General features: G+C 40.9%; 1 protein-coding gene across 1 annotated transcript in view; it reads left to right on the top strand.

Annotated features, from left to right (window-relative positions):
• The window catches only part of LOC311616347 (protein mono-ADP-ribosyltransferase PARP15-like), a 54,633-nt gene that overhangs the window by 22,209 nt on the left and 17,083 nt on the right, over nt 1-15,341 (top strand). The window contains exons 2-8 of the mRNA XM_084871644.1: nt 2,068-2,217; nt 2,554-2,616; nt 2,924-3,091; nt 6,958-7,152; nt 11,149-11,298; nt 11,635-11,697; nt 12,005-12,172. Of these exons, the coding sequence (XP_084727770.1) occupies nt 2,112-2,217; nt 2,554-2,616; nt 2,924-3,091; nt 6,958-7,152; nt 11,149-11,298; nt 11,635-11,697; nt 12,005-12,172 (913 nt within the window). The 5' untranslated portion in view covers nt 2,068-2,111. The remainder of the gene's footprint in view (nt 1-2,067; nt 2,218-2,553; nt 2,617-2,923; nt 3,092-6,957; nt 7,153-11,148; nt 11,299-11,634; nt 11,698-12,004; nt 12,173-15,341) is intronic.

Genomic DNA, 15,341 nt, shown 5'->3' with positions numbered 1-15,341 from the left:
GGGACTTCAATAACATGAATGTTAAACCTTTTGATAGTGTCCTGCCAGCCCTTAAGGATCTGCTTTTTTTTTTTTTCCTTTTAATCTTTTTCTCTATTCTTCTAATTGGATAATTTTTATTAATCTACCTCCAAGTTCACAGACTCATTTGTCTGTCTATTATTTAGTCAATCCAATGAATCTTTAAAATTTCAGATGTTGCATTTTTAAGTCCTAAAATGTACATTTAATTCTTAATTTATAATTTATATTTCTCTGCACAGACTCCTATTTTTCCACTCACTCAAAATCATTCCCATTAATTCAAATATATTTACTTTGACCTCAGGGAGCATACTAATAATAGATTCTTTAATGTCTTTGGTAAGTCCAACAGCTGGATCATCTTGATATAAGCATCCATACCCTTGAGAACTGCTCACATTTTTTTGGTTCTTTGTATGACAAGCAGTTTTGGAGAATAGGCTGAATATTTTCATTTTTATGTTGTGACACTTGGGTCTTGTTAAAAATCTCCTGGAAAGTGGTAATTGATTTAGGAGGCAGTCAGGCAGTTAAGTTTATCCTAACATTTCTGTCTCAGCTTCTATGGGCAGCGTTCCCATGTCACTTCAGTTCTCAGGGCCTTTGCTGTGCTGCTGGGAAAGGCTCCCCATGTGCAGCTCTGGGGTGGGCTTAGGATTTATTCCCATTTGTCACAGGACAGCTATCTCCTTGGCAGAACTCCCCTTGGCTCCCAGGAGCCCATTTTATAGGCTTCTCTAGGGAGAGACAGTGTTCTCTTGGAGTTTAAGTTGCCTGCTCTGTTGCCACGTAACTTTGTGTGATGAGGGTTGTCCTAGGGCAAAGTAGGCAGAGAGAAGAGAGACAGACAGAAATAACGGGGATTTCCCACAACTAGCCATGTATGCTTTGCAGACCACAAGGGCCCTTTTCCCTGGATGTTCTGGACAGAAATACAGAACTTCTCTAAGAGCTTTAACTCCCTGTGGTGCCATTGTGGAGTTCTGCAACTGGGGTCACCTTGTGGGGAGGGCTGGATTTAAAGAAATAAATATGGAAAATAAGGAAGATCCAAGCCATACACATCAGCTCACAGGTCCCCTTTTCTAAATCCTCTGGCCCCATGCAGGGATCCTCTGAGCGTTTTGCCACCTGTGCTCCTTGTGCAGTTCCAAAGCTGGGAGAAAAAAGAGGAAAATTTCAAAACACCCCTCTTTCAGGTTGCCTCCTCAGGTTTTGACTCCCTCCCAAGTCTGCCTGCTGTTGCATACTTCACAGTCCTCAATCAGTAGATGCTGTGTTTGTTTTAATTGTAATCAGTTTGAGAGATAGACTCTCGTGAGCTGACTTAACCTTGGCCAGCACCAGAAACTCACATTTAATATGTTTTCTCTATGCATGTAAAAGGCTAAGTGAGCATCTGACTGTCTGACCATCTCAGCAGTAGTTATGACATGCAATGACCATCAAGTGGCAGGCTCTCAATGCAGGAGTTGACAAGCTGTGTTGACTTGGCAGTGGTGGTTCTCAGGTGACTCATCCCAGAACCAGAGATAAGGGAGCCTGATTTCGGGGTGTGTCACTGGTGAACTACCCTCTCACAATCTGGGACCCCTTGGGGGATGTGGGAGAGCTGGTTTTGGCCCAATCCCCACAGGCCAGGCTGAAGGACTCCACCTACTGAAGGGACCCCGCTCACTCTAAAGATGCCCTTCAAGTCACAGTGCTGCCCCAGGTGGAGGCAACCTGGGAGGGAACTGGGGAGGTTGGCTCTACGATATGTCCAGGCCATCTCACCCAGACTTGGCCCCCCAGGAACCTTCTAATTAATTTCCTTTCAATGTGCACGAATCTGTGCACCAGGGCTCTAGTGTTTTATAATGCTTTTTCAGAAACAGACTGTTCTTGGGGCTAAGGGTGAGAACCATGTTAAAGGCCAGAGATACAGGGCTTGGGATGGAGAGGGAGAGAATTATGGGAGAGACACATGTGAGGAGCATGAGACTTAAGTCATTCTTGCTATTGTTAACTTGACTATTAACTCCATTTTTTTTTTCTTTCAAGGTTTGTATGGGACTGTTACCAGCCCTGTTTCAGGAGTGCACAAAATGAAAATAGGCCCCATCACCTTCCAGGTGGCCACTGGAGATATTGCTGAAGAAGAGGCAGACGTGATTGTCAATTCAACAACAAAGACATTTGATCACAAAGCAGGTACTTATAGGACTTTTGCTACAGTAATGCTCCAGTCAATCCCATGAAATAGGGTTTCAATAACCAAACCATTCTACAGTTGCTATATCCAAACTGGTTTCTACAACTTTGGCTTAATAATATGAATTAAAAAGTTTAAAATTATTTTCACATGGTTTCTTATCATTGGTACCGCTCATTTCATGAGTTTTTCTTCTTTGTGATCAGAAATGCCCAGGTTCTAAGAACCCCTTAATGATGGGGAAAGCATTTAGATAATGAGGCAATCTTTCTGATCCAAGTGTATTGTACTGATTTTTTACTCATGTTTGTAAATATGTTGATGTTCTTATGTAGGGGTCTCCAAAGCAATTTTGGAAAAGGCTGGACAAAATGTGGAAATAGAATGTTCTCGCCTAGGTAAGGCACTATGCTGTTTTTTGGTCCTAAAATATAAATGGAAGGTTGAATGTGGGAGGTGTGGAGAAGGAGAAAACATATTAATCTTAAAATCATACATTTTACTGAAGAATTCTGCTCATACAGAGTGAAAAGTGAGATGATGTTTAAAAAGAGAAGGTAAGCAAGAAAAATTCATCAGAGGTAGTATTTCAGGAGTCTCTTATTGGTGCAAAATGCTTTATTTGCCAAAGCAGACATTTTGCTTTGTAAACAAACAGTAAGTTTATCATCTGATTTTTGCATCTTTTTGTTTTGTGTTTCTAAGCTCAACAGCACAAAAATGGTTATATAATTACTGATGGTGGAGCACTGAAGTGCAAGAATATTATTCATGTCAATGGTGGAGCTGATATCAAGACATCAGTTACCTGTGTTTTGCAAGAGTGTGAAAATTTGAATTACTCCACCATTTGCCTCCCAGCCATTGGGACAGGTTGGTAACCTCTCAAGGCTAAATTCTTAGGTTCCCTTTTCCCTCTGAATTCCTGCTCACCTGAATGTAGTTGATTTCTGAGTCTGAGGAAGGGGAGCTTCCTCATCCCAAGGCAGTCACTGAGGCAATGAGCAAGACATCTGCTCTCTAATCAGGAGGGGAAGAGAGGGGAAGGGAAAGGAGCAAACACAAAGAACGGCCATCCCTCTTTCTCTTTTCACCTGTTCCTTTCTCTTTTTTCCATCTCCTGTATATCCCCCATTATTTAGTACTTAACCTTCCCCTCCATCCCCTCTCCATGGATAACTTTGGTACATGGACTTCCACCTCCCTGTAACTGAGTCCCAGGTGAGCATTGCCAAGCCTCTGCTCTCACATCTTGAGCAGTGGCTGTGCAGGTTGGCCTTAGGGAATCTCTGCTCAGAAAGCTTTCAATCACCTTAACCCAGTGGGTTCAATGGGTCAGACACTCAACTCACCACCTTTCTCTTCTCAGCCTCCTTGCCTCTTTCAAGTTTCCTGTTTTCCTCTGACTATATGATGATTGAGTGATTGATTCTCCATCTACAAAGATGGGCTTTGGGTTTATCACTACTAAGGTTATGCTTTTTGAGCTCTTTTCCCAGGAATCTGAGTTCTATAAGTATGCATTGTACAGGAATTGTTGTTTGATCTCCCTTAAGAGAGCTGGTCAGCAGAGGCAAATTTCCTCTGGCTTGAAGTGGAATGGAGCTGATCATTCGGTACTGGAGGGACCATTCGATACTGGACTGATCATTGCATTGCACAGGAATCTAAGTTCGAATGTCTGCACTGGCCTGGTAGGCCCTTCAAAAGTTTAGCCTCAATAAACTTACCCATCCTTGTCACTTTCCATCAGCCAACATGTAATCTATCATCTGTCAATCTATCCATCTATCTATTTATCTATCTATCTAGCTATCTATATCTATCTATCTATTTACCTACCTACCTACCTACCTCCCTACCTACCTACCTATCTCTCTGTCATCTGTCATGTCTTGTAGACACCCATTAATGCTTGTCTAGTCTTTGTCTCCCTTTTCTTTTTCCTCTCTGCTTTAGTCTTATATTTGTATCATAACTTTGTTTGGGCCAAAAGCTCAGTCCGCCCAGGGTTAGCATAGACCCAAGTAGAATCAAAAAAGAAATAAGGAACTGGGGCTTCTTTAGTTTTGTATACATATGTATGCCTGATTGAGTATTTCTGAGTTACTGCAAATCTTTTGTTACTTCTATGGAACAGATGACCTGATGGCATTGCTGTTCTGCACAAATAACTGCACATTAGCAGGTTCTCCTTGCTTACCTTCTTTACCTATCTCTGTCACCACCTGAGCTGGTTCCTAGACAAACAGATGGGGACACTTTCTCCCTCAGTGTCGTTTATGAGTTGAGTTTGACTGGGAGGGATTAAGACAGCTTCTGAGTGAAAAGGAAGCCCTCTACCTAGTACCTACAGATATCTGGCCTCAGGGAGAGAATGGGTTGTCAGTAATTCCTGTAAGCACCTCAAATTCAATGAAAACTCCAAACCCAATTCACTGTCTTCTCCCCCAAAGCCTTCCCTTCCTGTTATATTGCTGACTACTTCACTTTCTATCTAGAATCCTTGACTCTACCCTCTTTTATCACTCCCATGCTTCTTAGTTTATTAATTAGTTTGATTAAATGTTTTCTGAGTGACTGCCATGTGCCAGTCACCGTGTTGAGGCCTGGAGGATAGAAAAATGCCCAAGAAAAGGATCCAGTCCACAAGAAGCACCTAGCTCACTGTGAGACAGACATGTAAACAAACAACCGCAATAGTGTGTGTCCATAATATGCACATGAAGGTGTGTGGGTGACACAAGAAAGTACATGTATACTTCAACAAAAGATCAGGTATACAGGCATTTTGTACTTAGGCCTTTCCTGACTTTATTTCCTTAGTATCTCCTTGCTCTGACCCCTTTTTCGTCAATTCTTGTCTTTGCCTAACCTTTTGTTATAGCCTCCTTTCTAGGCCTGGGCTCTCTGCCCCAGTGCCTCCTATCCCCCCGCCCCCACACACCCCACTGGCATGGTAGGCCTTGCAGACTTATTTTTCTCAAAAATAGATTTATTTTCCTGAACACACCAGTTGAGATTGCATATCTCACACCCCCGTTACACAGTTGTAGGCTTTCCCTCAGTTTTCCATACTTCACCTATTGAACACCATTTGTCTTTATATATTATATGCCATGTGTCCGAAGTGCCTGGATGAGCATCTAGCTTTTGATGGGACACATTAAACATTTGTTGAAAGTGAGTGAGTGCTATCTAAACACTCCTATTTAAATTCTTCTAACTACCAAGAGATAACCATAGCTTTGCAAAGGAGAATTTTCCTCTTTCCCTGCTCATCTAATTCAAAACAAAAACAAAAACCTTCTTGGTTAGTTTTACATGGGGTTTGTCTCCATTCCCACACTTGTCCACAGAGCCAAGTCTATCTTATTTCTGCCATAATGGTGGGCCCCATCAATGGGGATAAACCTAGTGGGCCTTATTCTATCACAGCAGGTTTTTCAGGGGACTTTCACATTGTTACCTGCCCTTCCCTGCCTCCACCCCCCCCCCCCAACTGTTAGAGCTGCTGTTCATGTGGGACTGCTTCCATGGCTTTTCATGAGAATTTTCAATGAACTTGCCATGATCTTACCAAGGCAGTAAGCTGGAGGGTAAAAAGAAAAAAAAAGGCAAGGAGCATGCTTAAAGTATGTAGAGGACACACTCAGGTGGCAACCTTGAATCCTGCTAGTCAGCTGAAATCTCACCAAGTGTGGGAAGAAAGACTTCCTAGAGGTTTAAAGATAACTTTTTTTTTTTTTTTAGATTTTATTTATTTTTTTTTCATTTCATTTTTTTTTATTAAATTATTATCTGTGTACATATTTTAACATTGTCCCCCCCCTCCCATTCATACCCTCCCTCCCCAGAGTTTTGTGTCCATTGGTTGTACTTATATGCATGTATACAAGTTCTTCGGTTGATCTCTTATCTCCCCCAGATCTCCCTACTCTCCCCGCTGTAATTTTATAGTCTGATTGTTGCTTTACTGTCTTTATATGTGACTTTTGGTTTGTCAGTTTATAATGTTCTTTAATATCCATAAATGAGTGAGGCCATGTGGTATTTCTCTTTCATCGACTGGCTTATTTCACTCAGAATGATGTTCTCTAGTTCTATCCAGGTTGCTGCAAATGATGAGAATTCCTTCTTTTTTTATGGCAGCATAGTATTCCATTGTGTATTTAAAGATAACTTTCATGTAAAAAAGTATAGATGATAGCAAATAGCTTAGAGCTCTAGGTGTCTTACAAAATTATCTTAGCATAAATCAAGCCTCCAAAGAAAAAGGACACATGTGTAAAGTCAAGTAATGAGGAAGAAAAAAAAATAAAATAAAATAAATTGTTGTTGTCTTTAAAGAGCATGATATTTCAATATGTATTATTATCTTTTACTTTGGATATTTTAAGAACACTAGTGAGCCAAGAAAAATGAAGTGTGCTTTGTAACACAGAGAGAAAAAAATGAGCTAGAATCCTCTAAATAGAACAGACATGAACATCTGACATCAAAAGTTGGATTTCTTCTTTTTATTGTTGGGCTGTTGGCTTCTTGACATCCTGGAACAAGAACTCTCCACTGCATCTAGGGCTACAAAAGTATTTGCTGATGGTTGTTAGAGAAGTCCATGGATATGAAAGATTTGGGGTGTGTGGATTCATTCTTTGAGAATTAGAATCACCAATTTATTCCTCAGCCCTTTCCAACTGGATCCTTATTTTCCTATTCATTTTTATTTGTCTTTCCAGGAAGTGCTCAACAACACCCAGACAAGGTTGCCAAAGCCATAATGGATGCCATTGAAGACTTTATCCAGAAAGGACTTGTCCGGTCTGTGAAAAAAGTTAAAGTTGTTGTCTTCCAGCCTCAAATAATGGATGTTTTTTGTGCCAACATGAAAAAAAGGGAAGGCACCCTGGCTCCCTCACAGTCCGAAATTGCATGTGAGTTGTTGATTTTTATGAAATGCATGTTGCTAATATTGAGATCACATGAGAAATAGCTAAAATTCTATATTATTTTTTTGTGGTAGTTTATTAGCTTCCCCTGGTTTTATTGAGGTATAATTGATATACATCATAGGTTAAGGTGTACTGCATAATGGTTTGACTTTACATATGTTACTACAATATGCTTAGTTAGTATCCATCGTCTCATACATCTCTTAAAATGAGAAAGCAAAATCATTTTTTTCCCTTGTGATGAGAATTCTTAGAGTTAACAGCTTTCATGTATATTATACAGGTATGTTAACTGTGATCATCACGCTGTACATTATTATAACATTGGTAACTATTTGTCTTGTAACTGGAACTTTGTACATTTGACCTCTTTTTTAAATTTCCCCTCCTCTGAATCCACCTCTAGTAACCACAAATCTGATCTCTCTTTCTATGACTGTGAGTTGTTGTTGCTGTTGTTGTTGTTGTTGTTGTTTTTAGCTTTGATATATAAGTGAGCTTTTTAAAAATATATTTTGTTGATTTTTTAAAAATATATTTTATTGATTTTTCACAGAGAGGAAGAGAGAGGGATAGAGTGGTAGAAACATCAATGAGAGAAAATCATTGATCAGCTGCCTCTTGCACACCCCCTAATAGGGATGTGCCCGCAACCAAGGTACATGCCCTTGACCGGAATAGAACCTGGGACCTTTCAGTCCGCAGGCCAATGCTCTATCCACTGAGCCAAACCGGTTTCGGCTATAAGTGAGATTTTTAAGAAATATATTTTTATTGATTTCAAAGAGGACGGGAGAGGAAGGGAGAGAGAAAAACATCCATGATGAGAAGAATCATGGATCGGCTGCCTCCTGCACGCCCCTCACTGGTGATTGAGCCCACAACCTGGGTATGTGCCCTTGATTAGAATCCACCTAGGACCCTCGGGTCTATAAGCTGATGCTGTATTCACTGAGCCAAACCGGCAAGGGTTGTGAGTGAAACCTTATGGTATTTGTCTGTTTCTGTTCACCTTGCATCAGCTAATCTTTAAAAAAGTATCAGAAAGAAAAATTAAGAAAACAATCCCATTTAGAATTGCAACAAAAAGAATAAAATATCTAGGAATAAATTTAACCAATAAGGTAAAACTGATAAGACACTGATGAAAGAAATTGAAGAAGACAAAATAAATGGAAAGATATTATGTGCTCATGCGTTTAAGAATTAATATTGTTAAACTATCCATACTTCCTAAAGCAATCTACAGATTCAGTGCAATCCCTATCAAAATTACAATGGAATTTGCTCAGAAATACAAAAAACAATTGTAAAATTTGTATGGAACCACAAAAGACCCCAAATAGCAAAAGCAATTTTGAGAAAGAATAAAAGAGGTAGAGACATCATGATTCCTGATTTGAAAGTATATTACAGAGCTACAGTAATCAAAACAGTAGGGTATTGGTATAAAAATAGACATATAGATAAAAGAAACCCATGTATATATGGTCAATTAATTGATAACAAAGGAGCCAAGAATATACATTGGGGAAAGGATAGTTTTTTTAATAAATAGTGTTGAGCACCTATTTCAGCAGCACATATCTATATATTGTAAATAAAAGTCTAAGTGACCATTATGACTGCTCCACTGAATGACTGGTCAACCAGTTGCTATGATGCGCACTGACCACCAGGGGGCAGACGCTCAACACAGGAGCTTCCCCCTGGTGGTCAGTGCTTTGCGAAGGTCAACATCCCATGGTCCCTGCCTCCCACAGGTCTCCACCATGGGAGCAGGCCCCAATTGGCCCTGGTCGGGACTGGGTGAGAAGGCTCTGATTGGCCCTGATGGCTGGCCAGGCAAAAGGACCCTACCCATTCATGAATTCATGCACTGGGCCTCTAGTGCTAAAATGAATGGTCTTGGGAAAACTGAACAGCCATGCAAAAGGAAGAAACTGGCCACTATCTTATTCCAAGCACAAAAACCCACTCAAAATAGATTAAAGACTTGAATGTAAGACCTAAAACCATAAAACATCTAAAAGAAAACATAAGGGGTAAACTTCTTAACATAAGTCTTCACAAGTGGGAACATATCAAACAAAACACCTTCTGTAGAGCAAAGAAAACCATCAATATTTTTATACTGAATGGGAGAAAATATTTGCAAGTCATATGCCTCATTAGCCGAAACCGGTTTGGCTCAATGGATAGAGCGTCGGCTTGGGGACTGAGGGGTCCCGGGTTCGATTCCGGTCAAGGGCATGTACCTTGGTTGCGGGCATATCCCCAGTGGGGGGTGTGCAGGAGGCAGCTGATCGATGACTCTCTCTCATCGATGTTTCTAGCTCTCTATCTCTCTCCCTTCCTCTCTGTACAAAATCAATAAGGTGTATTTTAAAAAAAACAAAAAAAACATATGCCTCATTAGAGGTTAATGTAAATGGAACTCCTACAACTTGATAGGAAACACCCCAAACAATCCAATGTTAAAATGCACAGAGGATATGATAGACATATTTTTTCCAAAGAAGATACAGAAATGGCCAATAGGTACATAAAAAGGTGCTTAGCCTCACTAATGACAGGGAAACGCAAATGAAAACAATAATGAGATATCACCTCACACGTGAAAATGCTGTTATGGAAAAGACACCGTTGGCTTGTAGCAGCCCATTTTCTAGGCCTCTCCCCAGAGAGACAGTGTCCTCTTGGCATTTAAGTTGCCTGTTCTGTTGTCACATAAGTTTGTGTGATCAGGGTTGGCCTTGGGCAAAGTGAGGAGAGAGAAAAGAGAGAGAAAAAAATAATAAGAATTTCCCAAACCCAGCCATGTACACTTTGCAGACTACAAGGGCCCTTTGCCCTGAATGTTCTGGACAGAAATACAGAACGTCTCTAAGAGCTTTAACTCCCTGTGGTGCCACTATGGAGTCCTGCAACTTGGGTCACCTTGTGGGTAGGGCTGGATTTAAAGAAATAAATATGGAAAATAAGGAAGATCCCTGCTATATACTTCAGCTCACAGGTCCCTTTTTCTATATCATCTGGCCCCATGCAAGGATCCTCTGAGCGTCTTGCTACCTGTGCTCCTTGTGCAGTTCCAAAGCTGGGAGAAAAAAGAGGAAAATTTCAAAACACCCCTTTCAGGTTGCCTCCTCAGGTTTTGACTCCCTCCCAAGTCTGCCTGCTGTTGCATACTTCACAGTCCTCATTCAGTAGATGCTGTGTTTGTTTTAATTGTAATCAGTTTGAGAGATAGACTCTCGTGAGCTGACTTGACCTTGGCCAGCACCAGAAACCCACATTTGATATGTTTTCTCTCTATATATAAAAGGCTAAGTGACCATCTGACTGTCTGACCATCTCAGCCGTAGCTATGACGTGCAATGACCATCAGGGGCAGGCTCTAAATGCAGGAGCTGCCAAGCTGTGTTGACTTGGCAGGGGTGGTTCTCAGGTGACTCATCCCAGAACCAGAGATAAGGGAGCCTGATTTCGGGGTGTCACCAGAGAACTACCCTCTCACAATCTGGGACCCCTTGGGGGATGTGGGAGAGCTGGTTTTGGCCCAATCCCCACAGGCCAGGCTGAAGGACTCCACCTACTGAAGGGACCCCGCTCACTCTAAAGATGCCCTTCAAGTCACAGTGCTGCCCCAGGTGGAGGCAACCTGGGAGGGAACTGGGGAGGTTGGCTCTACGATATGTCCAGGCCATCTCACCCAGACTTGGCCCCCCAGGAACCTTCTAATTAATTTCCTTTCAATGTGCACGAATCTGTGCACCAGGGCTCTAGTGTTTTATAATGCTTTTTCAGAAACAGACTGTTCTTGGGGCTAAGGGTGAGAACCATGTTAAAGGCCAGAGATACAGGGCTTGGGATGGAGAGGGAGAGAATTATGGGAGAGACACATGTGAGGAGCATGAGACTTAAGTCATTCTTGCTATTGTTAACTTGGCTATTAACTCCATTTTTTTTTCTTTCAAGGTTTGTATGGGACTGTTACCAGCCCTGTTTCAGGAATGCACAAAATGAAAATAGGCCCCATCACCTTCCAGGTGGCCACTGGAGATATTGCTGAAGAAGAGGCAGACGTGATTGTAAATTCAACAACAAAGACATTTGATCACAAAGCAGGTACTTATAGGATTTTTGCTACAGTAATGCTCCAGTCAATCCCATGAAATAGGGTTTCAAAAACCAAACCATTCTACAGTTGCTATATCCAAACTGGTTTCTGCAACTTTGGCTTAATAATATGAATTAAAAAGTTTAAAATTATTTTCACATGGTTTCTTATCATTGGTACCGCTTATTTCATGAATTTTTCTTCTTTGTGATCAGAAATGCCCAGGTTGTAAGAACCCCTTAATGATGGGGAAAGCATTTAGATAATGAGGCAATCTTTCTGATCCAAGTGTATTGTACTGATTTTTTACTCATGTTTGTAAATATGTTGATGTTCTTATGTAGGGGTCTCCAAAGCAATTTTGGAAAAGGCTGGACAAAATGTGGAAATAGAATGTTCTCGCCTAGGTAAGGCACTATGCTGTTTTTTGGTCCTAAAATATAAATGGAAGGTTGAATGTGGGAGGTGTGGAGAAGGAGAAAACATATTAATCTTAAAATCATACATTTTACTGAAGAATTCTGCTCATACAGAGTGAAAAGTGAGATGATGTTTAAAAAGAGAAGGTAAGCAAGAAAAATTCATCAGAGGTAGTATTTCAGGAGTCTCTTATTGGTGCAAAATGCTTTATTTGCCAAAGCAGACATTTTGCTTTGTAAACAAACAGTAAGTTTATCATCTGATTTTTGCATCTTTTTGTTTTGTGTTTCTAAGCTCAACAGCACAAAAATGGTTATATAATTACTGATGGTGGAACACTAGAGTGCAAGAATATTATTCATGTCGATGGTGGAGCTGATATCAAGACATCAGTTACCTGTGTTTTGCAAGAGTGTGAAAATTTGAATTACTCCACCATTTGCCTCCCAGCCATTGGGACAGGTTGGTAACCTCTCAAGGCTAAATTCTTAGGTTCCCTTTTCCCTCTGGTTTCCTGCTCACCTGAATGTAGTTGATGTTGAGTCTGAGGAAGGGCAGCTTCCTCGCCCAAGGCAGTCACTGAGGCAATGAGCAAGACATCTGCTCTCTAATCAGGAGGGGAAGAGAGGGGAAGGGAAAGGATCAAACACAAAGAACAGCCATCCCTCCTTCTCTTTTCACCAGTTCCTTTCTCTCTTTTCCATCTCCTGTATATCCCCCATTATTTAGTACTTAACCTTCCCCTCCATCCCCTCTCCATGGAGAACTTTGGTACATGGACTTCCACCTCCCTGTAACTGAGTCCCAGGTGAGCATTGCCAAGCCTCTGCTCTCACATCTTGAGCAGTGGCTGTGAAGGCTGGCTTTAGGGCATCTCTGCTCAGAAAGCTTTCAATCACCTTAACCCAGTGGGTTCAATGGGTCAGACACTCAACTCACCACCTTTCTCTTCACAGCCTCCTTGCCTCTTTCAAGTTTCCTGTTTTCCTCTGACTATATGATGATTGAGTGATTGATTCTCCATCTACAAAGATGGGCTTTGGGTTTATCACTACTAAGGTTATGCTTTTTGAGCTCTTTTCCCAGGAATCTGAGTTCTATAAGTATGCATTGTACAGGAATTGTTGTTTGATCTCCCTTAAGAGAGCTGGTCAGCAGAGGCAAATTTCCTCTGGCTTGAAGTGGAATGGAGCTGACCATTCGGTACTAGAGGGACCACTCGGTACTGGACTGATCATTCCATTGCACAGGAATCTAAGTTCGAATGTCTGCACTGGCCTGGTAGGCCCTTCAAAAGTTTAGCCTCAATAAACTTACCCATCCTTGTCACTTTCACATCAGCCAACATGTAATGTATCATCTGTCTATCTATCTATCTATCTATCTATCTATCTATCTATCTATCTATCTATCTATATATCTATTTACCTACCTATCTACCTACCTACCTATCTCTCTGTCATCTGTCATGTCTTGTAGACACCCATTAATGATTGTCTAGTCTTTGTCTCCCTTTGCTTTTTCCTCTTTGCTTTAGTCTTATGTTTGTATCATAACTTTATTTGGGCCAAAAGCTCAGGCCGCCCAGGGTTAGCATAAACCTGCCCAAGGGAGCACCTAAGTAGAATCAAAAAAGAAATAAGGAACTGGGGCTGCTTTAGTTTTCTATACATATGTATGCCTGTTTGAGCATTTCTGAGTTACTGCAAACCTTTTTTTTTCTTCCATGGAACTGATGACCTGATGGCATTGCTGTTCTGCACAAATAACTGCACATTAGCAGGTTCTCCTTGCTTACCTTCTTTACCTATCTCTGTCACCACCTGAGCTGGTTCCTAGACAAACAGATGGGGACACTTTCTCCCTCAGTGTCGTTTATGAGTTGAGTTTGACTGGGAGGGATTAAGATAGCTTCTGACTGTAAAGAAAGCCCTCTACCTAGTACCTACAGATATCTGGCCTCAGGGAGAGAATGGGTGGTCATTGATTCCTGCAAGCACTTCAAGTTCAATGAAAACTCCAAACCCAATTCACGGTCTTCTCCCCAAAAGCCTTCCCTTCCTGTTATATCGCTGACTAATCACTTTCTATCTACAATCCTTGATTCTACCCACTTTATCACTCCCATGCTTACTAGTTTATTAATTAGTTTGGTTAAATGTTTTCTGAATGACTGCAATGTGCCAGACACCATACTGAGGCCTGGAGGATAGAAAAATGCCCAAGAAAAGGCATCCAGTCCACAAGAAGCACCTAGTTCACTGTGAGACAGACATGTAAACAAATAACCACAGTACTGTGTGTCCATGATATGCACGTGAAGGTGTGTGGGTGGCACAAGAAAGTGCATGTATACTTCAACAAAAGGTCAGGTATACAAGCATTTGGTCCTTAGGTCTTCCTGACTTTATTTCCTAAGTATCTCCTTGCTCTGACCTCTTTTTCTTCAATTCTTGTCTTTGCCTAACTTTTTGTTATAGCCTCCTTTCTAGGCCTGGGCTCTCTGTCCCAGTGCCTCCTATTTCCCACCCTCCCCACCGTCACTGGCATTGTAGGCCTTGCAGACTTATTTTTCTCAAAAATAGATTTATTTTACTGAAAACACCAGGTGAGATTGCACATCTCACAACCCTATTACACAGTTGTAGGTTTTCCCTCAGTTTTCCATACTTGACCTATTGAACACCATTTGTCTTTATATATTATATGCCATGTGTCCTAAGTGCCTAGATGAGCACCTAGCTTTTGATGGGACACATTAAACATTTGTTGAAAGTGAGTGAGTGTTATCTAAACACTCCTATTTAAATTCTTCTAACTACCAAGAGATAACCATAGCTTTGCAAAGGAGAATTTTCCTCTTTCCCTGCTCATCTAATTCAAAACAAAAACAAAAACCTTCTTGGTTAGTTTTACGTGGGGTTTGTCTCCATTCCCACACTTGTCCACAGAGCCAAGTCTATCTTATTTCTGCCATAATGGTGGGCCCCATCAATGGGGATAAACCTAGTGGGCCTTATTCTATCACAGCAGGTTTGTCAGTGGACTTTCACATTGTTACCTGCCCTTCCCCCACCCACTCTGATAGCTGCTGTTCATGTGGGACTGCTTCCTTGTTTTTTTATGAGAATTTTCAAGGAACTTGCCATGATCTTACCAAGACAGTAAGCTGGAGGGGGAAAAAAGGTATGAAGCATGCTTAATTAGGAGACAACCCATTCAGGTGGCAACCTTGAATCCTGCTAGTCAGCTAAAATCTCACCAAGTGTGGGAAGAAAGACTTCCTGGAGTTTTAAAGATAACTTTCATGTAAAAAAGTATAGATGATAGCAAATAGCTTAGAACTGTAGGTGTCTTACAAAATTATCTTAGCATAAATCAAGCCTCCAAAGAAAAAGGACACATGTGTAAAGTCAAGTAATGATGAAGCAAAAAATTGAAAAAATTTTTTTAAAATATTGCTGTTGTCTTTAAAGAGCATGATATTTCAATATGTATTATTATCTTTTACTTTGGATATTTTAAGAACACTAGTAAGTCAAGAAGGTGAAGTGTGCTTTGTAACACAGAGAGATAAAAATGAGCTGGAATCCTCTAAATAGAGCAGATATGAACATCTGACATCAAAAGT

Source organism: Pipistrellus hanaki (genome assembly GCF_964339955.1).
Source record: "Pipistrellus hanaki genome assembly, chromosome: 2".
NCBI lineage: Eukaryota > Metazoa > Chordata > Mammalia > Chiroptera > Vespertilionidae > Pipistrellus > Pipistrellus hanaki.
Note: the sequence above shows the minus strand (reverse complement) of the source record. Positions and strands in the feature narration are given on the sequence as shown.